The sequence below is a fragment of the Crocuta crocuta genome, unplaced genomic scaffold (assembly GCF_008692635.1).
Source record: "Crocuta crocuta isolate KB4526 unplaced genomic scaffold, BGI_CrCroc_1.0 scaffold118, whole genome shotgun sequence".
NCBI lineage: Eukaryota > Metazoa > Chordata > Mammalia > Carnivora > Hyaenidae > Crocuta > Crocuta crocuta.
This window is the reverse complement of record NW_027551558.1, coordinates 4,477,883-4,492,632: the sequence shown is the minus strand read 5'-3', so window position 1 is coordinate 4,492,632 and position 14,750 is coordinate 4,477,883. Positions and strand designations below refer to the sequence as shown.

At 41.4% G+C, this 14,750-nt stretch overlaps 1 protein-coding gene across 1 annotated transcript in view; it reads left to right on the top strand.

The window, feature by feature from the left end:
- Positions 1-13,427: 13,427 nt before the first annotated feature.
- The window catches only part of SLC9A4 (solute carrier family 9 member A4), a 62,239-nt gene continuing 60,916 nt past the window's right edge, over positions 13,428-14,750 (top strand). Inside the window, exon 1 of the mRNA XM_077749270.1 lies at positions 13,428-13,683. Coding sequence (XP_077605396.1) covers positions 13,428-13,683 — 256 coding nt within the window. The remainder of the gene's footprint in view (positions 13,684-14,750) is intronic.

Genomic DNA, 14,750 nt, shown 5'->3' with positions numbered 1-14,750 from the left:
AATGGAATGAAGTTGGCTGCCCCAGGAGGAGCAGATGCAGCATCAAACGTGGCTGATTTCCCCAGCTTCTTAGCTTTCTATCGATCCCAAGGAGCCAGTCACTTCCTTCATCCAGTGAGATTCCTGGCAGAGTAGACAAAAGAGCACTGTGCTTGGTACCCTGCTGGCCTTAGTCCTCAGAGCTTACATCACTTATTCCACATGAAACTGCACTAACGGTTCATAACTTCTATTAAAGGGAATTATAACCCTTATGTGTCCTTAGCTCTCAAACCAAATCCAACATTGGTGAGGCCATGGCATCCATGAGTGGAGATGAGGTGGAGATAATGCCCCGGCCCTTGAATTTACCTCATATCTGCTCTCTTGTGTCCCAGATGTCATTGTCTCTCACAGAGAACATCCTGACTCTGAGTAAATTCTCTCTTCCCTGGGTGGTTCTGAAATGACTTCGTACTAAGAATCATGTGTACAAATTCATTTGCCTACAATAAAGACATGATCCCAAATGGATTAAAGACATGATCATAAAAATTGACACCATAAAACTGTGTTTCTTTCTAGAAGAAAACATAGGTGGTAAGCTCCTTGACATCAGTCTCAGCGATGATATTTTGGATTTGACACCATCAGGAAAGGCAACAAAAGCAAAAATAAATAGGCAGGATTATACCAAAATAAAAATCTTCCATACAGCAAAGGAAACCATGACCAAAATGAAAAAACAACCCACTGAATACGAGAAAATATTTGCAAAGCATCTATCTGACAAGGGTTTATATCCAAAATATAGAGAGAACTCATGCAGCTCAATAGCAAAACAAAACAAGACAAAACAAAAACCAAAAAAAGCAAAAAGCACTTAAACAATGCAGAAGATCTTCTTGGGCAAAAGATCCAAACAGAAACTTTTCCAACGAAGACATGCAGATGACCAACAGGAACATGAAAATATGTTTTAAATCACTAATCACTGGGAAAATGCAAATCAAAACTACATTGAAATATTACCTCACACCTATTAGAATGGTTGTTGTCAGAAAGACAAGAACTCACAAGTGTTGGTGGGAATGTGGAGAACAAAGAACTGCTGCGTGCTGGTGATGGGACTATAAATTGGTGCAACTGCTACAGAAAACAGTACAGAGATTCCTTTAAAAATTTAAAATAGGGGCACCTGGGTGGCTTAGTCAGTTAAGAGTCCAACTCCGACTCGGGTCATGATCTCACGTTTTGTGAGTTCAAGCCCCGCATGGGGCTCTGTGCTGACAGCTAGCTCGGAGCCTGGAGCCTGCTTTGGATTCTGTATCTCCCTCTCTCTCTGACCCTCCCCTGCTCACGCTGTCTCTATCTCTCTCTCAAAAAATTAATAAAAACATTAAAAAAATTAAAAATCAATTAAAAATAAAACTACCGTAGGATCCAGCAATTCCATTTCTGGGTATTTATCTGAAAGAAATGAAAATACTAACTAAAAAAGTATATATGCACCCTAATTGATTGCAACATTATTTGTAATAGCTAATACACGGAAGAAGCCTAAGTGCCCATCAACACACGGATGGATAAATGTAGTGTGTTCACACACACACAGACACACACATGCACATACACACACACAGAGGAATGTTATTCAGCCATAAGAAAGACGTAAATCCTGTTATTTGTAACAATATAGATGAATGTTGAGGACATTATGCCAAGTGAAATAACTTAAACAGAGAAAGATAAATACCACGTAATCTCACTTATATATAAAATCTAAAATGAAAACATGAATTCATAGGCACAGAGAATAGATTGGGATTGCCAGGGCAAAGGGGCATGGACTGAGCAAAAGAGTAAAGATGGTCAAAAGGTATAAACTTCCAGTTATAAGATAAATAAGTCCTAGGGTTGTGATGTAGGGCACAGCGACTACAGTTAATAACACTGTGTTATATATGTGAAACTTGCTAAAAGAGTAAATCTTAAAAGTTATCATCACAAGAAAAAAATTTGCAACTATATGTGTGGATGGATACTAACTAGACATTGTGGCGATCATTTTGCAATATATACAAATATCGATCATTACATTGCACACCTGAAACAATATAATGTTAAATTAATTGCACATTAATAATATCTCAGTAAAAAATAAAAATTTTAAAAAGACATAACCCCATTTAAAATGCTTCGATCATCAAAAAGCTGTGAGAGCCTGTAAGAGCCTTTCTGTTAAAGCTGAGCCAAGCATTTCATAAATATCCCAGCAACAGGGTCTGTCTTATAGCTTTCAAGACGGAATCGTGTTTGGGAATCTCCCAGAGTTGATTATCCCGTTCAGCAGCCCCCTCTGTCTCTCTGAGCAGTAGTAGGTCGACTTTGGGGAGCAGAGAAAGAGCTCAGCTCTCTTGTCCTGAAAGCAGGGTCAAAGCTCTTGACTTCACTCCAGTATGGGAAGCAGGCTTTCAATTTAGGGGTATGAAACGCCAGAACTCCAGCCAAGGCCATCCAGCTTAATTGCTAGCTAGGGGTTTGGAAAGAAAATCATGTTTCTGGACAGCACTGATCCGTTGCCTATCACTGCCTTCTTCTTCTTTAAAAAACAAAACAAAATACAAAGTTTAGCCATAAGAAAGTAACAGGAGCTCAGGGGCAAGCAGCATATCCTTCAGTCCCAAAAGTGCCGCACAAATACTTTCTGGCGGAGTCAATTACCACCAGACACTATGGGAAGGAAGAAGAGATGTGCTGATCATTTTGTTTAACACCATTCTTGGAGAGAAAGGATTTTCTAACTCATCATGTGCAGGCATGGAATACGGCAACCACTTTACCCTGTTTCTTTTGGATCTTCTCCTAAAACAAAGGTTGCCTTGGGGAAAGTGAGGGTGAAAAGAGAAGACAACACTCCCCAAACTCTACTTCCAGCTGCACACAGCTGGAGCTCTGAGTGAAGGGCAACCCCTCGGCTGGGTGCGCCACCTTTAATTAGTCCCATGGATGGGCTGGATATGGTCACTTAAATTATAAGGGATCCACTGGGGAGAGGACATCAGGTCATTCCTTCCCCACCACCGGACCATATGAGTAGATGGGTTTCCAAGAGCAGATGACAAGGATCACAGGGATTCTTGGGACCTGGCACCAAAGGTCAGAGCAGGCCACATTTCTACCACCAATCCAGTTATCTGGATAATTGGGCCAAAGGCATCAGATAATTCACTAGCTTGCTGCTGACCTAAAATTCCAGAAGAAGTCCCTACATTCTCTGTCTTGCAAGTAAAAGCTGGTCTTTTTCTCTTTCCCTTTAAAATCTCTCTTTCTCTGTACAACTGTGGATGGATAGGAGTCCAGCACCCTACAGGGCCCTGAGCCTTCTCAATGGATCTTTCTCAAGGAATTAAATTAGCTGATCATTATCATGTGGATCTTATTACAACGTAGACACCTAAAGAAGAATCTGTTTCAACTAAACAATGAGGATCTAACTAAAAGCCTCCTTCTGATCAATTGCCTGGACCCTTCCTAACTGACTGCATCCTCTTGGTTCAAGTCAGGAAAACCTGCAGAATGCAATATGTGTTCTTGAACCATCACGTATTCTCTTCCCAAAGCAGTGTCTTTTCCTTCCTGTTATCCTCAGGACGTATGAGAGTAAATTCATCATGTTTGTTGAATGGAGGAAGGCCCTCCTCCCTCTTCCCTCTTCCTCCCCTTTTCTTAAGCAAAGCTTACTTCGTGTTTCTTCTGTGCCAGGCACTGTGCTAAGCACTTTATGGCTATCAACCCACATAATGCTCAAACACTCTTTTTTAAGTTTTTTTATTTATTTTGAGAGAGAGAGAGAGAACGAGCAGCCGAGGGGCAGAAAGAAGAAGAAAGAGAATTCCAAGCAAGCTCTGTGCTGAAGGCACAGACGCAGAGCTCAAAGTCATGAACCGTGAGATCATGACCTGCGCCGAAACCAAGGGTGTGACACCTAACCAACTGAGCCACCCAGATGCCTCAATACTCAAACACTTTTATGTTTAGGGGCACCTGGGTGACCCAGTCGGTTAAGCGTAGGACTCTTGGTTTTGGCTCAGGTCATGATCTCACAGTTCATAAGTCTGAAAGTGCAGAGACTGCTTGGGATTCTCTCTCTTCCTCTGCCCCTCCCCTGTTCTCTCTCTCTCTCTCTCTCCCAAAACAAATAAACAAACTAAAAAAACACACAAGAAAACACTGTTATGTTTATTATTCCCCTTACATTACAGATGAGGAAACCAAATAACACAAAAGTTTAAGTAACTTTACAAGGTCACATTTCCAAGCCAGTAAAGAGGAGAGCTGGGATTTGAAACCAAATCTTCTAGCTCTAGAAACTGTGTTCTTAACCATCCATGGTCCTGCTTCGCTAAGAAGCTTGCTCAACGTGCAGCTTTCCCCAGAAGGCCTCTTAGTATTGTCTTCCTTATTTTTGACTTTTAGAAGGAAATGAGTTTGCTCTGAAACCTTGAAGGTAGAGTTTAGTGTTTCCTTATTGAGAAAATCAGAGTGTGGGATAACTGAGGTTAGTGGGGGAAACTTTTCATTTCTACCTGGATTTCAACATCTGTCAATAAAGCACAGCCCCTTTGTGCCCGACAAGGCTCTGGGCACTGCAACCTCTCGAAGATAAACATGGCAGTACTTGCTCTGAGGAGCTCACCATCCAGCAGGAAGATGGTGCCAAGAGAAACCCTCTTCCAGAGTAGAAGGAAGTGAGATGCGCCTGGCTTGAATCCTAAAGGTCACAAATGTATCATTCAGATTAAAGGCAGTGATGGGATGTGGAACTGAGGTGTCCCAAAGGGCATTTGCGCTTATGCAGGTTTGAAAGGCAAGGGTAGGGCTTTGTCTCCAAGGAGCTGTGAGAAATTCCGGCAAGTGGAGCTGGAGATGTCCTCAGGGGTTCGAACCTGCAAGCCACTTGCATTATGCTAAGGATGGATCGATCAGAGAGTCTATTTTTTTTTTTTTAACCAGACGCAGTTTATGTCCCACCACCTCTCCCCGCTCCTTCCCCATGCCCACACTCCCCCAGGATTTCCATGGCTCCATTAGTATTAGTTTCCACTACTTGCTCTGTATGCAACAACCTCATTTGCTCACCCCGTCCCGCATCAGATTGGTCCTCTGGGGTGGATGCCCTTGAGTCAGTGCCTGAGCGGTTACTAATGGAACGGTTGCTTCTCCCCAGCAGATGGATCATAGTCTCAGGAGCTAGAATCCTCGAAACTTTTCTATGTGCTTTGAGGTCAGCTTTCACAACCAGGGATGAGTTCCTACGGCGACCTGCAGCTCATGCTCCAGACCTCGCCCCATGGGCTGCACCGAAGCCATCAGATTCCCCAGCAATCTGGCTCTGGCATGCGGGTGGGGTGGAAATACTAAGATGTTTGGCAGCTTCTCTTCTGTCTTCTGCTGCAACAGTATCAATGGCTCCCGCAGGCAGGCTTAAGCCTTCCGTGGTCTCGGCCTGTCTGAATGCAAGGAGGCTATGGCTCCTCTTCCTGTTTCAGGCCAATATGAAGCCTCACAGTATAAAGTGCATTGTCTGGCTTTCCCACACGTGCTCGGTAATACATCCTAAAGTATAAGGAATTAATACCCAGTGGGGCAAGTGTGGACCAAAGAGAAATAAGGGATAAAAAGAACACTCCAGATCAACCCTTCCTTATTTCCCCCCTGTCCCATAAGTCTTTTCCACAGCGTGGTGATTCCACAAGCTTTCTGGAAGATATCTCATGTGACCTAGCAACCGATTAGGTTTTCTTGTGAAGCTATAGCTGCTGAGTAATAACAAATGAGCTCCCTGCCCTGTCTCATTTCCTAGATTTTGAAACAGCTTTTTTGAGATGTAATTTGCATTTTATACAATTTACCCATATAAAGTGCACAGTTTGGGTGGTTCAGTTAGTTAGGTATCCGACTCCTGATTTCAGCTCAGGTCATGATCCCATGGTTTGCAGGCTCGAGCCCCATATCCAGCTAAGTGCTGGCTCTGCATCCAATAGCTTTGTCTATCTTGGGCACATGCTATAAACAGAGTCTTGTGATAGGTGGTCTTTTGTGACTGGCTTCTCTCACTTAGCATCATATTCCACATTTCACTTATCCATTCAAACAATTGATAGACATTTGGGTTGTTGCTACTTATTGGCTCTTGTGAGAGATGCTGCTAAAAATATTCATGGACAAGTTTTTGAATGGGTATATATTTTCATTTCTAGGGCATATATCCATAAGTGGAATTGCTGAGTTGTGTGGTAACTCTGTGTTTAACATTTTGAGAAACAGCAAAATGGCCCCATTTTTTATTTCCATTAGCATTTTGCATTCCCACCACATCCTTGCCATCTTTGGCAACATTGGTTATTACATGTATTATTAATTATTATTATTATTTAGACATTCTAGCATTCTAGTGAGTATGAAATTATGGTTTTGATTTGTATCTTTCTTTGGATTAATAGTATTGAGACTCTTTTCATGTGCTTGTTGCCCATTTACATTATTATTATTTTTTTTTTGAGAAATGTCTTTTCAGATCCCTCTGCCCATTTTTAAATTGGATTATTTATCTTTTTATTATTCAGTTGTAAGAGCTCTTTATATACTCAGGGTACAAGTACCTTATCAGATATGAGATTTATAAGTATTTTTTCTATTCTGTGAATTGTCTTTTTCACTTCTTGATAGAATAGTTTGGAGTACAGGTTTTTATTTTGATGAGGTTTAATCCGATTTTTTTTTCTTTTGTTGGTTGTGGTTTTGGGGTATGTATATAGAACATTTTTGCCTAACTCAAGACCATCAAAATTTACTCCTGTGTTTTTGGTAAGTTTTGGGGTTTAGCTCTTATATTTAGTCCACACTCCATTTTGAGTTAACTTTTTTTTAACGTTATTTTATTTTTGAAGGAGAGAGAAAGACAGAGTATGAGCAGGGATGGGGCAGAGAGAAGGGGAGACACAGAATCTGAAGCAGGCTCCAGGGTCTGAGCCATCAGCACAGAGCCTGATGTGGGACTAGAACTCAGGAGCTGTGAGATCATGATCTGAGCTGAAGTCGGATGCTCACTCTACTGAGCCACCCAAGTGCCCCCATTTTGAATTAACTTTTATGTATAGTATAAGGATGGAGTACATTTTCATTCTTCTACATGTGTATATTCAGATTTTCTAGTGCCATGTGTTGAAATGGTTATTTTTTACCTATTGAATTAATTGAGTTGGAACACTTGTCAGAAATCAATTGATGATAAATAGAAAGGTTTATTTCTGATTTCTCAATTCTGTTCTTTTTAACTATATGTCTATTCTGATGCCAGGATCACATTATTTTGATTACTGTTGCTTTTTAGTAAATTTTGAAATTGGGAAGTGTACATTTTCCAGCTTTGTTTCTCATTTCAAGATTTTTTTTGAGTGGGGCGCCTGGGTGGCTCAATCAGTTAAGTGTCTGACTCTTGATTTCTGCTCAGATTATGGTCTCAGGGGCTCGAAATCGAGCCCCACATCAGATTCTCTCTCTGTTTCTCTTTGCCCCTCCCTGACTTGCTCACACACCTACACACTTTCTCTCTCTCTCTCAAAAAAAAAATTTGTTTTTAAATCTGTGTTTGTTTTGCTTGTTTGTTTTTGGAGGGGGTTTTCTGGGAATATTCCATATAAATCTCAGGACTAGCTTGTCAATTTCTGAAAAGAAAAGACACTTAGGATTTTGATAGAGATTGTGTTGAATCTAGAGATCATTTGGGGGAAGTATTTCCATCTTAACAATATTAAGTCTTTTGATCTATGAATAGGGATATCTTTCCATTTATTTAAGTCTTCTTTAATGACTTTTAACATTGTGTTTTTCAGAATACAAGTTTTATACTGCTTTTGTTAAATTTATTCTTGAGGAATTTAGCTTTTGATGCTATTAATTTCATTTTGGTTGATTCGTTGTTACTGTAAAATACAATTTGTCATTGTATATTGATGTCATATCCTGCAAATTTGCTGAAATTGTTTATTAGATCTAAAAGTATTTTATTCAATTACTTAGGATTTTCTATATCAAAGAACATGTCATGTGTACATAGAGATGGTTCTTTTCCCCTTCCAATCTTTGTATCTTTTATTCTATTTTTCTCGCCCATTGTCCTTACGAGAAACTCCAGTAGAAAGTTGAATGGAAATGGCAACAGTGAACATCCTTGTCTTGTTCCTGATCTTATGGAAATGCATTTAACCTTCACCACTGGGCATGATGGTGGCTGTGGATCTTTTATAGATGGACGGGAAGTTCCCTTCCATTCCTACTCTGATGAGTGTTCTTAAAATGAAGGGGTATTACATTGTGTTAAATGTTTCTTCCCAGTGTACTGAAAAGATCATGTGGTTTTGTCCTTCATTCTTTTGATATGATGTTATAGATGGTTAGCTGGCCTTCTATTCCTGAAACAAATCCCACTTGGTATAGATAAGTGTATAATTATGTCTTCTTGATAAACTGGCCCTTTTATTTTTTATAAAATATCCCTTTTTCTCCCCAGTAAATTCTTTTGTCTTAACATCTATTCTGTTTTGATATTTGTATAGCCACTCCAGCTTTCCTACCACACTGCTGTATGATATATTTGTTCCTTCCCTTTACTTTCAATCTGCTTGTATCTTTGAATCTAAGGGTGGATCTTCTGGAGACAGCATAGGGTCTTACATTTTTTGTTGTTGTTAAAAACTAGGCATTTTAACATCTTGTAGTGATACTTGATACTGATTCAGGCCCCTCCCTCAACTTCAGGTGCTACTGTGGTTTCGTTTTCTGTTTATTTGTTTAGTGACTTGGCTGCACTATTTCAGTACAGCCTATTTCCCTATGCAGACCTTAATATCGCCCTTCAGCCCATAGGGTCTTGGGCACACTCATAATCCTCCTAACTTCTTCCTCTCTCACCCAGGATGACAGTGCCTCGAAGACAAAGGTGGTTCTCTCTGATTCTTTTGCTGATCTCCCTGTTCAGCTTTTAACTGGTCTGTTGTCCCTATTAACATTGAACCTAGCTGTTAGCCTCCTGTAATTGCTAACTGAGTGATCTATTGTGTTCAACATGCCTTAACTAGCTCCACAGTGGGATCCAATTGCTCCCTTTGCAGGGTTGTCTTTGAAGCCAGTCTTTGATACTTCTTTGACCTCATGAAGACCTTTGATCCCATGATGAGTCTTCTTATCTGTTTCTTTCCCTAGTTCTTCTGTTATCTTTTAAGTGGTCTGCCTTTCACTTGTTGATATCATGGAGCTACAAGCTCTTCTTAGTCCTGGCTATCTAAATCTCCATTGGTTTTGACAGTGTCCTTAGGCTTGAACTTCGCTACATTCTGTTCCAAGTAGTCAGTTCCCTTAGAGATACTTAACGAGTTCTTTGTTCGATGACCTGCCTATGCCTTTAATAGAACCTCTGCTCCAATACTGGGGGAAGGGATACAGAGACAGCAACCTGCTTCTCTTAGAGGGACACTGCTGCTTTATGAATGAGGTGCTGGACAGGGGCAGTAGCTCTTCGTCTTCTTGGCTTGTCTTCCCTGGTGTGGAAACTCAGCCTTCTGAGTAAGTAGGGATGACAGTGACTGGGGGCCAGTATTCCTGGCCTGCCTTGCTTGGGGTAGAATTTCAAGCCTATCCGTGAGTGAGACTGTATGGAAGAAGCGATCTCTCAGTCACGTTTGCCTGCAATACGGCCTGTGCAACATATTACTTGGGGCGTGACAGTGGAGGTTGGAGACTGATGACAAATACTGACAGCCTGACTTTCTGAGTAGGAATTGTAGCCCTAGACTGGGAGCTGAGATTAGAGGAAGCCCCTGCCTCTTGGCTGTGTCCACGCAGAGTAGAGTTTTCCTCACACTCAGCTGGGAGATGGGTGCTAGAGCCGAGTCATGCCACGGACTCTTCCAGGTTTCACCAATATTCAAAAGATTGTGTTTTTATGGTTTTTAAAAAATGTTTTATTTATTTCTGAGAGAGATAGAGAGAGAGACAGACAGACAGACAGACAGACAGCATGAGCAGGGGAGGGTCAGAGAGAGAGGAGGATACAGAATCCGAAACCGCCTCCAGGCTCTGAGCTAGCTGTCAGCACAGAGCCCGATGCAGGGCTCGAACCCATGAACCATGAGATCATGACCTGAGCAGAAATTGGATGTTTAACCAACTGAGCCACCCAGGCACCCCAAGAAAATTGTCTTTTTTTAAAAAAAATTTTTAATGTTTATTTTTGAGAGACAGCGACAGAGCATGCACAGAAGAGGGGCAGATAAAGAGAGACACAGAATCTGAAGGGGGCTCCAGGCTCTGGGCTAGCTGTCAGCACAGAGCCTGACGCGGGGCTTGAACCTACGAACCTTGAGATCATGACCTGAGCAGAAATCGGACGCTCAACTGACTGAGCCACCCAGGTACCCCTAGAAGATTGTCTTCAATTGCTGTAGGCCCGCAGCCCAATTTCCACAGACTGAATAGCTGTTTTTTTTTTTCTTTTTTATGTTTATTTATTTTGAGAAAGAGAGAGAGAGAGACAATGCACACATGAGCAGCAGAGGGGCAGAGAGGGAGGGAGAGAGGGAATCCCAAGCAGGGTGCTTTCTGTCAGTGCAGCCTTCAACGGGGGTTGCTTCATCTCACAAACCACGAGCTCTTGACCTGAGCCACCATCAAGAGTTGGATGCTTAACCTGTTGAGCCACCCAGACATCCCTGAATGGCTGTTTTATTTTCAATAGTTCTTCCCAGTTATGGTTGTCTCCCTGCCACTAGGGAGAGGGTCGTAGAGCCCCCCACACTGCCATTCTGGAATGTTTCTCTCTTGTTTCCTCTTTTCTCTCACTTTTGCTGCCTTTGGTTTGCATCACTCATGTCAGCTTTGTCTCAAAGTTTTATAGACAGGCGGGATTAAGAGGGCACTTTAGAAAGAATATTCAGGAGGCTGTGTGAAAGCGCTATTGCATGGGTGGAAGTGGTGCCAAGGGTTGACAAGGCAGACTGCAAACCTTGACCTGGAAGACAAAGTGGTCAGCTGCTCTAGAACTCAAGATTTCCCCTCACTATCTCCTACCTTGGCCTCACTTCTCTGACTGTGCATGTGCTCTCAGCTACTAGTTCAATGTGAGGCTAAACAGGTTGTAATATATTCACAAAGACATGAAATTTTAGAGCAGGAAAAGATACCTGGTATGGACAGCATCTTCATTTATTATTTTAATTTTTAAAAATATTTATTTATTTAATTTGAGACAGAGACAGAACTCAAGTGGGGGAGGAGCAGGGAGAGAGAAAGAGAGAGAGAGAGAGTCCAAAGGAGGCTCTGTACTGTCAGCGCAGAGCCCCATATGGGGTTCGAACTCAAAACACTCTGAGATCATGACCTGAGCCCAAACCAAGAGTTGGACACTTAACCGACTGAGCCACCCAGGTCCCCCGTGCATCTTCGTTTTATAGATGAAAAAACTGAGGCTCAAATAGGTAAAGTGACTTTCCTAGAGTGAAGCAGGTAATTAATGCCTAAGAACAGAGGTTTTCTGATTCTTAGTTTCCATCTTGGCAGGAAGCCTCATGGGGAATCCTCTCCCATTTCTTTGTAGAAAGCAAAAGTAAAAGTGTGAATAAAAAGATAAGGTATCTATTCTAAGGAAGTTTTCCATTATCAGGCTATGCACGCCATCTTTTCTGAAAAAAATATTGACCCAATATGGCGACCTGCTTGTTGTCCACATGATGGACTCAGTTTAGTGACTAAATCTGATCTATTTTGGAGCCAAACTGCAAAGAGAAAAGGGAAAAAATACACATGTGAGCTCTTAACCCTTGTCTTACTAAGAAGTTGTGTCCAAATGCCAGGCTTCCTCAACATGTCCTATCTCCGTGTTCCAGCAATCTTTGCTGAGCATAGGGTGAAGGATGGGAGGTATCTACATTCGCTAACATGAACCAAAAATATATATAAGTCATCCTGCAGTTTGATACAGAAGAGGCATTGAGATCGTTTATGAATAATAATTCTCATTTTCTATTGAATGCTATTTCTCATTGCAACAGAGTTCATATTTTCATATAGAATAAGAAATGTGTTCAAAAATAATAAAACCAACATTTATTAAGTGCCAGTAATATGCCAGACACTTTGTTTGCTCTCTCCCATTAATGCTTCTAGCCAATCGACGAGGTAGATATTATTATTATCCTCTCCCTTTTCAGATAAGGATGCTTTGAAAGGTAACTAATTTGGTTAAGATCCCCTGGCCAGATATAGAAGAATCAGAAGTAGAGTCATGGAATCCATTTCAAATTCTTCCATAAACAGCCTGCTGTATCCCACCCCCTTTTTTGTTTTTAACAAGTGGGCCATAATAAAAAAAAATCCTTTAAAATGAAAAATGTGAATGTGCCATGGAGTTTTTTTAAAAAACTAGGTTTTAGGTGTATTTCATGAAACGTGCTCTTCTGCTCTTTTTTTTTTCCTGCATAAAATTCATGGAAAAACTGGAACTTCGTTCTTTTTTTGAATTACTGCTCAGGAATTTGAATTACTGTTCAGGAATGTGTATGTTGCCTTCTCCTCCTCCTCATTCCTAATTTATAGAGATCATACAATTCCAGGACAATCATGGCTGACGTCTATGGTCTGGCATAATTATTAATAGCCCTTCTTTATACTCTCAAAAATGTCCTGATGTGGATGACAATTCCACCACCACCTTAGTGGGTCAACGTTATACATGCCGAGGTGTCATATTGCAGCTGTCCACTAGGTGTCAGCAGTGTAACCCCCGGAAAACACTCCAGGAAAGCATTTCATTACAAAAGTCCTATCAGAGCAAATAATTAAGTGTAGTGCAGGAGCTACCTGCAACCTTGTCTATTCAAAACAAGAGAGAGAGCTGGGGGAGGAGAGCAGGAGCAGGTGCAGGGCGGACAGGTAGCTCCTTACTGGGATCCGGTGGAGAAGGAAGAACACCTTTCTTAGCCAAAGGACTCCAGTGATACCTGGAATGGACACCCTGGTGTCTTTCTTAATTTTCACTCACAAGATGAAGCCAGTGTGCAGTGACGTGAAGAAACAGTTTTGAATGAAGTCTTATTTTTCCCCTTCCTAAGCTGCTCTTCAGATCATGATCGGATGAAGGTCACACAGGTGATCTGGGCTTTAAGGAGTCTACTGAATGACTGACGCGTTTGAGCCAGAAGCTGAGTTATCTGAACACACATCCTTTAAGGGACTCAGAAGTCAATACCATTCTCGGACTCTTCTTGGAATGACTCACGGACTGTACGTATATTATCCTTGACCCAGGTGGATGCCTCTGCTCTCTAGAAACCCTCCTCCCTTCAGATGTGTGGCACACCATGACATACAGGGTTGGAGAAGCCCACAGCATGGGTTTTCCGATGTTTGTGCCTTTCAGTCCTTGGAAGTGGCTGCTATTGCTGGTGGCCCTCGAGTGTTCTGAAGCATCTTCTGACTTGAACGAATCCACAAATTCCACTGCCCAGCATGAAACTAATGTTCGATTTGCTGCTGCCAGCTCAGAGCCAGATGAGAAGATATCTGTTTTTGCACTGGATTATGACTATGTGCAAATTCCTTATGAGGTCACCCTCTGGATACTTCTAGCATCCCTTGCAAAAATAGGTAAGTCTCCAAACACCTGGTTGTGAGAGTTGTTCTACACATGAGATAATGTATGTGAAAATGCCGTGCAGATGGTGAACTACGTGGGTTTTAGCTGTTATTGCTATTGCACCAAAAAAATCTGTTCCTTTGAGTCAAGGAGAAGTCATAACTGCTTTGTGTAAAGCCATTTAATACTTCAGGATTCTGCTTTGAAATTTGAGCAGACTTCTGGGTTCCGAGTTGTTTTGATTTCTTCTTGTTTCAAGGTGACAGCCATGTGACATTATTTGGCACATAAAAATCTCAAGTTCTGTGCATTAAAAAAATAGAGTAAAGCACATACGTCTCGGAATGATGCCCATTAGAAATTTTAGGAGCACATAATGATTCTTCTGTAAAATATTCTTCCTTCATTCTTGGCCATGTAACTGTGGGCTTCATCAATGAATCCCATTGTTTATTCTTTAAAAGTGACATGTGCTCCTTGCAGATTGACAGAAAGCAAGGAACAAGACAACCACACTCAGTGGTGGGATATGTGGGCATAGGAGATGATATGTCAGTAAGATATGAGCCAAATGGAGCTAGTGGGGCACCTCTGGTTTCCTTTGTGAAATACAGGGAATTCAAAATCATGAACTAAATTCTAATCAGGGTTATTTGTGTCAAAAGCCAAAGTGCTGTTTTACTGCTCTGTGACCTTTTAATCTTTAACTCCACCCCCTTGCCTCCTTAATACCGGCTTATTCCATAGTGGAAAACTGATACAGTTATCTCACTTATTAAGCCTAACATCTCCTTTGCCTCAGTTATGAGCTTTGTTATATGGGTAGATAAGTGGTCCTATTGGAATAGAATCCATGAAACACTGTGATGCTTATTTATCATTTTCCTCTAGCATGGGTATGAAATATAGGTTGAGCCAATGGATCAGGCAGTTAACTCCCTGGGATCAGGACTCTGGGTTCCATCTATTCATCTAACTTCCTCCCTGAGGATGACAGGGCTACTGGTGTATTCACTAGATGCTCCTTCACCTCTGCTTTTCATTATGAGCTACTAAAGTCTGAAGAGTAAATGGAAAT